The sequence below is a fragment of the Sander vitreus genome, chromosome 19 (assembly GCF_031162955.1).
Source record: "Sander vitreus isolate 19-12246 chromosome 19, sanVit1, whole genome shotgun sequence".
NCBI classification, from domain to species: domain Eukaryota; kingdom Metazoa; phylum Chordata; class Actinopteri; order Perciformes; family Percidae; genus Sander; species Sander vitreus.
The window spans coordinates 4,774,424-4,784,245 of record NC_135873.1 but is presented as its reverse complement, the minus strand read 5'-3'; the positions used below and the strand labels follow the sequence as shown (position 1 = coordinate 4,784,245).

Below are 9,822 nucleotides of genomic sequence, written 5' to 3'. Positions count from 1 at the left end.
TATGCACAAAAAAATATCAAATCAGTCTAGCTGTGCGATCTTTGTTTGAAAGGGAAGGAAGTACAGAAGAGTAAACTCAGAAGAAGAAGTTAGAGAACACTTCCGATCCAACATTCAAATGTAATGCATATTCTGATTTTCCACAGTTCCTGATTTCTCTTCGTATGCTACAGTTTCCAGCTTTCTCTTTACACAAAGCAGAGGCAGAGTAACAGAATGTCGGTGCTGGATGTGAACATGAGACACACTGTGCTCTGTGTGCTGGGGGTTTTCTGTGAGTACATCAGTGATTTTCTCTGTTTAAGTCATAGTTATTGATAAAACATTTTAAATACCTGAGGTTATTATGTATTTGATAGTTTCTGTCAGTTTGATGTCTGATGAGATTTCAAACTTTATTTTAGCGCTCCTCTACTGTGGACATGCTCAAGGTAATTGTATAATTTTATTTATTTTTATTTATTCACTCATGACAAATCACCAACTGCATCACTTTTCACCACATCCTCTTTCTGTGTTCTGTTTTGTCAGTGTATGATAAATACATTGAATAAAAAGAAAACACTTTTTACTCTGTATCTTGTGTTGGTTTCTAGATGCTGTGTTGACCATTGAACCAAACTGGTCCACTTTATTTACCAGAGAGTCTGTTACCTTCATATGTGACATGAGGGAAGGAGAAGACACCGACTGGTATTACTCATTCTTGGTGGATGGTCGAGTATTTCTCTCCTTCAACTCAAATAAGAGATATACTTTACAACCACTAGTTACAGGCTACAGTGGTGTATACCAGTGCATTGGTGAACACATCTCGCCACGTTCTAGAAAAGAAAGTAATAAAGTCTCTCTAACTGTATCAGGTAAGTTTATGACCAACTTTACGACTTATTTATTAAGAGCCTTGTTGATATGATCACCCTGTTTGGCAAAGTGCTAATATATAATGTATACATGTTGTTAATCTAGTGTAAAAACTAAGAGACCTCAAAGTTTGACCACTGATGCTGTGTATGAAGCTGTGTAACTGTAATCCTGTACTTTGTGTAAATGACCAATGATCATAATCATAAGAACTAAAATAAGAAGAAAGATGGGCAGGGTTCAGCTGCTCACATCATGTAATGATAATGATGATATCAAATCAAAATATATTGAAAACATTAATCGCTGATACTTTTTAAACATTTGTTTACTATAGGTTAATTTAATTGAGCTCATTTAGTAAAACAAGGTATGACCTTTGTTACAGACAAAGATGTGATCCTGGAAACTCCTGCATCCACTTTGTTTGAAGGAGAATCAGTGACTCTGCGCTGTAGACATCGTACTCAGACAGAGGAGAAGAATGCTGTCTTCTACAAAGACGGATCTCCTATTCAAATAGACACAAACCATCAGTCACTGATAATATCAAAAAACACAGTTCAAGTAAAATCAGATGGGAGCTCTTACACGTGTAAATTTGAGGACAAAGAATCCGAACCAATAAAACTGAAAATGGAACGTAAGTAGTTTTTATACTAAGGCAGGCATTCCAAGAGTGAAGCAAAGTGATGATTTCTCTGCATTATCGTAGAGACACTGAAAACTTAACAAAGAGAAAAAGAGAAGGCTGAGTTTAAATTATCATTAAAAGTGTCTTGGTTCTGACTTGTTTCCATGTTAGGTTAATTTTACCAACAACTTCAGTGGTTAATAAGTGTGATAACCTAGTTGTTATTGATTTCCATCAGTTTACTATACCACACAAGTGATTAAATATTTTCTGTATTATTTCCTACAATTAGTTGTAGCACCACCAAGGATGCTGGATGAAAATGTATTATTCATTTGAATTATCTTTCAAACTGGACTAGATCACAGGGACAATAATTACTACTTTTTATGTCTTTGGTCTAAATGAAACAGCCCAACCAAAGGCCCAACTGAGCAAAGTTTCAGCAGGGGGCAGTGTGACCCTGACCTGCTCTGTGAACCCATCATCATCATCATCATCATCATCATCATCTGGTTGGAAATACCTCTGGTACAGAGGAGAGAAAACCTCTGAACCCCTGACCACACCAGATGCTGTTCTTCTCTCAAATGAAACAATCAGTGTCTCAGTAGTAGGAGTCTACTGGTGCAGAGGAGGAAGAGGAGAGCCTGTTTACTACACAGAGTACAGCGATCCAGTCGGTAAAGAAAATAGTTGGTAATATGATATGGACTACAAAATGCAGAATAACTGCATTGTATATTTATGAATACGAATTAAGACTAACACTAAGAATGTTTCGCTTGATGTTTAACCTTTTCTAATTTTTGTATTTGGGGCCTGTTGATCATGAACAGTCACATACAGGGCTGTTGTGACTCTGCAACCCAACTGGCCTGAGATATACTCTGGAGAGACGATCAGTCTTACATGCGATATTGAGGAAGGAGGAGACACTCAGTGGGAGTATGAATGGCTACAATCCAGCTTCACTCAAAAACAAAAGGAATACATGATTAAATATGCTCTGTCATCACACAGTGGAGACTACAGGTGTTTGGGCAGACTGAAAGGTGAACAGTCTTCAACGGAGTGGAGTGATGCATTCACATTGAGAGTATCTTACAGTAAGTCATCAGCCATATTTTTTGTTTTGCTGAATGTAAAGAAATTAGGAGATAGGGAAAATATGTAGGATACAAGCAGTGCATGTAATCCACCAACAATACATCATAACATGTTTTCATTCTGTTAAATCTCTTACCAACAGATAAACCTCAGCCTGTCCTCACTGTGTCTCCATCATGGCTGAGTCCTGGAGCCTCAGTAACTCTGAACTGCAGTGTTAAAGATCCATCTGCAGGATGGAGGTTCTACTGGTATAAGGCTGTTCCCAGACTGTCAGACATCTCCTACAGCTATGATCTGCTACCTGGCAGCACCAATGGGACTGAACAGGATTCCTACATCGTTGATGGACAGACACACACAGCAGGATATGTGTGCAGAGCTGCAAGAGGAGATCCAGTGTTTCACACTCATTACAGTGAACCGAAGTTTGTCTGGTCTGGAGGTTAGTTTGAACTTTTCTATTCTTGCATAATTAAAGAAATGTACTTATTATGGTGACTTTTTCCTTCCCTCCAGCATCAGGTCAAATGTCTGTAAAACAGAATGTTGTTGTCTGATTCTTCTGCTGAACTGAATTTTAACGAGTGAATCTCCTGACCCCCTTTTCATCCTGACACATAGTTTGTTGTGCATGTTCATTAAAACCCTCTGACTTTGGAAATCCATGACCTCATCTTGTAAGGCTAATACATTACATTATTAATTAGATACCACAAGTGTTCATGATGATAGTTTATATTTTGAAGACGCGTTTAATTTAAAGACGTGCCAACAATGCCCAAATCTGGAAAATAAACAAATACATTACCTAAATATGCAGTGTAGAGTAAGGTTGAGATACTTTCTATTTTTTTCCCTTATTTCCATCCATCCATCCCTTCCTTCCTTCATTTTTACTTTCCTAATTTGTCTTTTCTTAGTTCCTTCTTTTCACATTTGCTTGTTTCCTTCTCTCTTTCCCCCAAACCCTACAGTACAAAGTACAGGTCATTTAGTTGTAATGGGACATTTGTCTATTTTGGTATTACTACTTTACATAAAGGTACCCTGTAGTGCATTCACTGTGTCACAATGTTGAACAATTAAGAAACTTTTAAGCTTCAACAATGAAAAAGATTAAATCCAAAGTAAACCTAAAAGTTTTCATTGTGGTCTTTTTAATTGAAAATATACCTGTGCTGATGTGATCCTTTGATTTTATTCACCAACAACTTAAATGATTCTACACAATAAAACCAAATGACTGTTTTCATTATGGTCTTCTTAATCTTACTTTTATACATTGCTTTTCCCTACATGATGTGTTTTTCAGATGTTCATCCAGCAGTGTCTCTCACAGTGAGTCCTGACAGATCGCAGCACTTTAACAAAGAGTCTCTGTCACTGAGCTGTGAAGGAAACTCCACTGAGTGGAGAGTGAAGATGTTTACTGAACCTAGCACTGTGCATCACTGTTCTTCCTTTGGGAAAACGAATGGATTCACATGCAACATAGACCGTTCCTGGATTAGTGGAGTGTACTGGTGTGAGTCTGAAACAGGACAGATCAGCAATGCAGTCAACATCACTCAACAGTGTGAGTTTGAATTCATTTAAAATATTTGTGTTAAAAGTATTTAATAATATAGTTTTGAAATTTGTAGGTGACTAACAAACTTCTTTTCAAAATGATTTAAACTTAACTATTTCTCTTTTAACAAACCATTAAACAAGCTCAACAATCTTTTATTCATTCAAGCGTCATTTCTCAATATTATCCAAGAAAATGTCATTTGGATTGTATATCTCGCTGACATCTTTATGACAGTAGCAATCTGGCTCTAGCAGGGCTCCTACGCTACACCTGCAGTCAGAATGAACACTTTTGTTCCCTCAGTAGACCGTTCTGTAGTACACTGACAAAATTCACGTTGGCTGCCAATAAAAAAAAATTGGTAATGTGTGAACACATTCAATAACCAATATAGCTGTAATTTTTAACTATGTAAATGACCAAAGTGTCACCGTCTCCATCATTCAAATAGCGTGAAATATTGCTCAGTATCTGTATGCAGCTGTAGAATTTTTTATTTATCCTCATCGTGCACCAGCTGATCTCTCTGACCTAAACCTCTTACTCCTTGATCTTTTTACAGATGGTGGCATTATCCTGGTGAGCCCTGTCCTTCCTGTGGCTGAGGGACATTCTGTCACTCTTGGCTGCAAGTTGAAGACAGAAAATGTTGTTTATAATGTGGATTTCTATAAAAATGACAAACTCATCCAAAATAATACCAGAGGGGAGCTGACTATCTCTGCAGTGTCAAAGTCAGATGAAGGCTTTTATAAATGTGAAGTAAACAAGTCACCAGGTTGGAGGAGTCAGACGTCAAAAGAGAGTTGGATGTCAGTAAAATGTGAGTATGATTAAAGTTTCTTTTTTGTAAGCTGTGTCACAGTCTGAGATAGAAACGTTATAACTGAATTAGAAGTTGGCATAGTTCCTGCTGATTTAAACTATTAGTTTGAGAAATTGTTTTATACTTTTGGATATTCAGTAATGAAACACAAACATACAAACGTGATTAGAAGTGAAAGGTATGGCATGTGATCAGGGGTTTATGCAAGTGTATTTGAGTGTAGGTTATCTTTTATTTGTGCATTTATTATGTGTAAGTATGTTTGTATTTGTGTGTATACTTAAATGAGAGTCATCATTTCTTATTCTTACGGTTGATGTGACCTTGCCTCTGTTTGAAATCTATTTGAGAAACATTTTAAATTATATATTATGAATTATTAATATAATATTCATCTTAGCAGCGTCCAGGCCTGAAGAAATCTCTCCATTTCCTGTGCTGTTGATTGTTGGGCTGGTTGGTGGAGTTTTACTGATTCTTCTCCTGCTGTTTTTTCTGTATCGCTACAGAAAGTCAAACGGTGAGATCGTTTCCTTCAGACGTTAGATTGATTTACCTGTCCTGTAGTAACAATAGAACGTTATGCAATACAAAACAATGTAACAGCAAATGTCTTTTTTTACAGATTCATGCTTCAGCAGGTTAGTACAACACTCTCTTCTCTCATTCTGAACATAACAGCAGCACATTACATGTTCCTTATTAAATCCACTGGATTGACTTCCATGTTTCTGGCCCACCAGGTTTCCAAGCACCAATCAGAGCCCTGCAACAGACCACATGATCAACCAGGAAGAAACTCAACACAAGGAATATGCTTCTGTTGTCCATGGTCAGCCTTAATCCTCATCCTAATTTTGTGATTTATCATTAACTCTAAGACAATCATTTACATTTCTGGTGATCTGTTGTTTAGATTATGGAATTCATGTAATGGGATTAAAGTTATTAATAGGCTGAGGCTATTTGCACCCCTGGTACAATTAGCAGTGTATGATATTCGTACCCTGGTGCAATTAGAAATGAATGCTATTCGTACCCCGCCGGTGCACACAGCAATGTGTTCTATTAATACCCCGTCTGGTACAAATATCAATGTATGCTATTTGCACCCCTGTGCATTTACAGTACCTTGGCATATATTTACACACAGTTATCCATACTACTCATGTATTACACCTTTTTGGAATATTATCGTTGCAGTGTCCAATATTTCGCACACTTCAGAGAGACGCTGATACATACACTTGCGTGGGCCGCGATATTTTTTTTTACCAGGTGGTAGGGGAAGATTAATGAATGTTCATTAGGGATCTCATCACTGATTGGCTCGCCCTGACATTCTTACCCTAACCATAACCAATCCCACTCGTCTTGCCTAAACCTAACCAACCCAACCAGAGGAGGCAACGAGTACTAGCCATTCAGGGATGAGTTCCCTAATGAATATTCATGAGTCTTCCCCTACCACCCTGCAAAAAGAATTTTGCGAATCGCGGGTCCTGACTTGCGCAATGGCATGCAAATTATCCAATCCAAACAAGATTGTGAACTGTTGTACAACTGTTTACCACTTGGTGTCTTCAAGGCTCGGTTGCTAGGTAACCATACTGTATACAAAAAAATAGGTACTAACTGACAAACTAACGGTTGTATGCTTTCACTGAAGACAGAAACTGTAGTATCCATTTAGAAATTCAATTGTTATGAACTTTAGAGACAAAACTTTCTTAATATGCCAGTTTCTGCTGTCAAGGAAGATGAACGTCTGCCATGATTTCGGTGCACGCGAACAACGTGTTTTTGTTGTTACGTCACAGGGTGTGAATAGCTCAGCTGTGTGGCCGAGGCTATTCGTACCAGGGGTGCAAATAGACACTCCGTTATTAATATGACCGTAGCTTGATTTTCACTGCTCTGTAGGTGATGCTTGTCTCTATGAAACAATCAAAGGCCCTGAAGAACCTGAACATGGTACAGTAAATACTTTGTTTAACACGGAGGAGTTACAAATTCAACTGTAGAATAAGATGATTGCATAATTGATTGACAATCCCTTACATAAAAAAACCCATCTACATTTCAGATGAATCCAAGGATGTCACATATTCTGTGGTCGAGCTTAAAAACATTGCTAAAAAGGGTGAGTACTCTATTTTATGTATTGAGAATTACATGTAAGAGTTAAAGTGCTCATATTATGATTTTTTGGCTTTTCCCCTTTCCTTTATTGTGTTATATATCTTTTTTGTGCACGTTATAGGTTTACAAAGTGAAAAAGCCCAAAGTCCACCCCAAAGAGACTTACCATCTCCAACAGAAAACACTTTTCACAAACTGCTCCAAACTGCTCTGTTGTAATCCAGCCTTTACTTCCGTGACATATGTGCGTCACTTTGTAAAACACGTTATAATGCTCGCCTAGCTGCTACACTGGAACGCCCTCATACTCTGCTTCTCACTGGTTTGTAGTGCTTATCTAGCTACTGCACATGTGCGAAGCCTCACTCGGTAGCTAAAACAGAGAGCTCAATACACAAAAGAGGAGCTGCAGCAATGTGCAGTACAACAAAAATATGGTGTTTCTTTCAAATTAAACCATGTAAACCTATTCTGGTACAACCTCTAAATACAATTATGAACCTGAAAATGAGCATAATATGAACACTTTAAGATGCTTTTGTAGGCCAGCAGTGCCGATTGTCTTTTAATACCTTCATGTGATCTTCTAACAGGGAGGAATAATGAGCCAAAAGAGAGCACTGTTTACTCTACTGTGAAGATGGCATCAGCTGCAGGTACAGTCAAGTACAACAGACTCACCTGAAGTTTTTATTGGGTGCTGCCTGCCACAGTGTAATCTTTTCATACAACCACTAGTCAGCAATTATCAAATCCTACACATAAAGTGCATAAAAGCTTTGAGACTTTTTGTAAAAAAAAAATTCCATTTATGCATTTTAATGTCTGAACCTACTGCAGGCAGTCCTGAAATATACATGAGGGCATGACGCATTTACCTTACCTTCATTCTGCCTATCAATCTATCCATTCATATACTGTATAACTGTTGTACAAATAAAACCCAAAATGTGGCTTCTACACTCCCACACTCAAGCCAAGAAAGATACAGGTAAGTAAAGCCTAAATTCACTGGCAACTGTTATTGTCCAGCAGGTTTGTCTTGGACACAGTGTAATGTGTGTCCATCCAAGACAAGTTGGTATATCTGTAAAATGGTATCTGTTTGTAATTTCCTATAATTTGTATTTTTTTTTATATCTATTCTTAAATTGTTTCTTGCAACAACTATCATTATAACCTATTGTGCCCTATTATTGCAACCTGTTGTAGCCTGTAACATGTTTTCTCATGTGCTTTTCTTTTCTACACCACGTTTACTTTCTGCATTTCTGAAGAAAACAGTATACGTATATCAGTACATAATCATTATAAACTGGGGCGTTACTGACAAACATAAGAAACAAACATCTCTCCATTTCTCAGGTCCTGCAGCAGCAGATGAAACTGTTTATTCTGAAGTCAAACCAGGAACAGCTCTCGGTAATAATGCCACCTAACATAATGTGCATATTGGGATTATTAGTCACAGTAATTATTTATTTTGCGTTGAAATGTGTTATACATTGGAATAAAATGTCATAAAGCATCCTTAATTTTTAAATAACCCTAAATCTCTATTTCCTTTGGTTTTCTTCCAGGTCAATAAAGACATCCGTCTGGACAAAATCAATGGAATGGATAACAACTTGAAAAACTACATCATTGTTTAAATAATATTTACAGCTTTTATGTAATCATTGTGTGCACCTTGTTGTCTGAACATCAGGCATTATTTTGTACAGTTAATCTAATAATAGTTAATTTACAATAAATACATCATATGTCTTTAATCTTCTTTTAAATGTTTGGTTGATTGTTGTATGCTTAAATAATCGTTTGCTTTATCAGTACGCTGTCAGCAGTGTTTTTAATTGATCTTACATGATTTTCTTTAAACAGCCAGTTTAATATGTTTTATAATCTTTTTTTTCAATTAATCTAATAAAACTATCTAAAAACATGAATTGTAAAATTGTAAACAAAGCCATCTTCAGAATCAGAACCACCTTTATAGGCCAAGTATGTGTACACATACAAGAAATTTGACTCCGGTGTTTTACATTGCTCTTAGTGAAAGAGCGAGGACAACAAAGCTGAATAAAAAAGGTTTAAAAAATGACCATACCTAGAGATTGGCATGATTTTATTTCAGTTAGCCTAATAGCTGGTTTGATTTGCATTGAGAGATGATTTTATGGAAAGTACCCCATGCCAATCTCTAGGTATGGTGAAGGGAATGTGATGATGTGGGACTATTTTAATTCCAAAGGCCAAGGGAACTTTATCAGGATGCATAGTATCCTGGATCCATGAAATAACTGGCCTTTAAAAATAAAAATCTGCCTGGCTCTATGGGAATTTAACATAGGGGTGTACTTACTTATGCCCCCTGTATTTTAAGGAAGAACATTTATTTATTTACGATACATTATTCATTCACAAAGAAAATTGGTGTCCTTAAAGGTTGGATTTTTCCTCATTTTTTTTAATTAAGGCATTAAGATCAATTTCCAAATGATCCCTTTCCTTTCCTCTTTTTAGTCAACTTTAGAATGGGAGTATTCACTTATGCTTAGCACTGTGTATATATATATATATATATATATATATATATATATATGAATATATATATGTATGTATATATATGATAAGCAATGTTTCACATGATGGACAGCAGAAATAGGACGC

The 9,822-nt window shown here is 36.7% G+C and overlaps 1 protein-coding gene across 3 annotated transcripts; it reads left to right on the top strand.

The window, feature by feature from the left end:
• The first annotated feature begins 62 nt into the window (after nucleotides 1-62).
• Nucleotides 63-8,929, top strand: LOC144534452 (Fc receptor-like protein 5). 3 transcript variants are annotated; one of them, XM_078276382.1, is made up of 17 exons: nucleotides 64-274; nucleotides 405-431; nucleotides 597-863; nucleotides 1,253-1,507; nucleotides 1,912-2,181; nucleotides 2,338-2,607; nucleotides 2,751-3,053; nucleotides 3,924-4,187; nucleotides 4,747-5,007; nucleotides 5,411-5,530; nucleotides 5,636-5,651; nucleotides 5,754-5,842; nucleotides 6,934-6,984; nucleotides 7,097-7,153; nucleotides 7,746-7,808; nucleotides 8,518-8,574; nucleotides 8,733-8,929. In XM_078276382.1, the coding sequence occupies exons 1-17, from the start codon at nucleotides 217-219 to the stop codon at nucleotides 8,738-8,740; spliced, it is 2,436 nt and encodes an 811-aa protein (XP_078132508.1). In that variant the 5' UTR covers nucleotides 64-216; the 3' UTR covers nucleotides 8,741-8,929. The 3 variants fall into 3 exon arrangements, with proteins under 3 accessions (XP_078132510.1, XP_078132508.1, XP_078132509.1); XM_078276383.1 differs by having other exon boundaries at nucleotides 66-274; nucleotides 5,414-5,530; XM_078276384.1 differs by lacking the exon at nucleotides 405-431 and having other exon boundaries at nucleotides 63-274; nucleotides 643-863.
• Nucleotides 8,930-9,822: the final 893 nt, after the last annotated feature.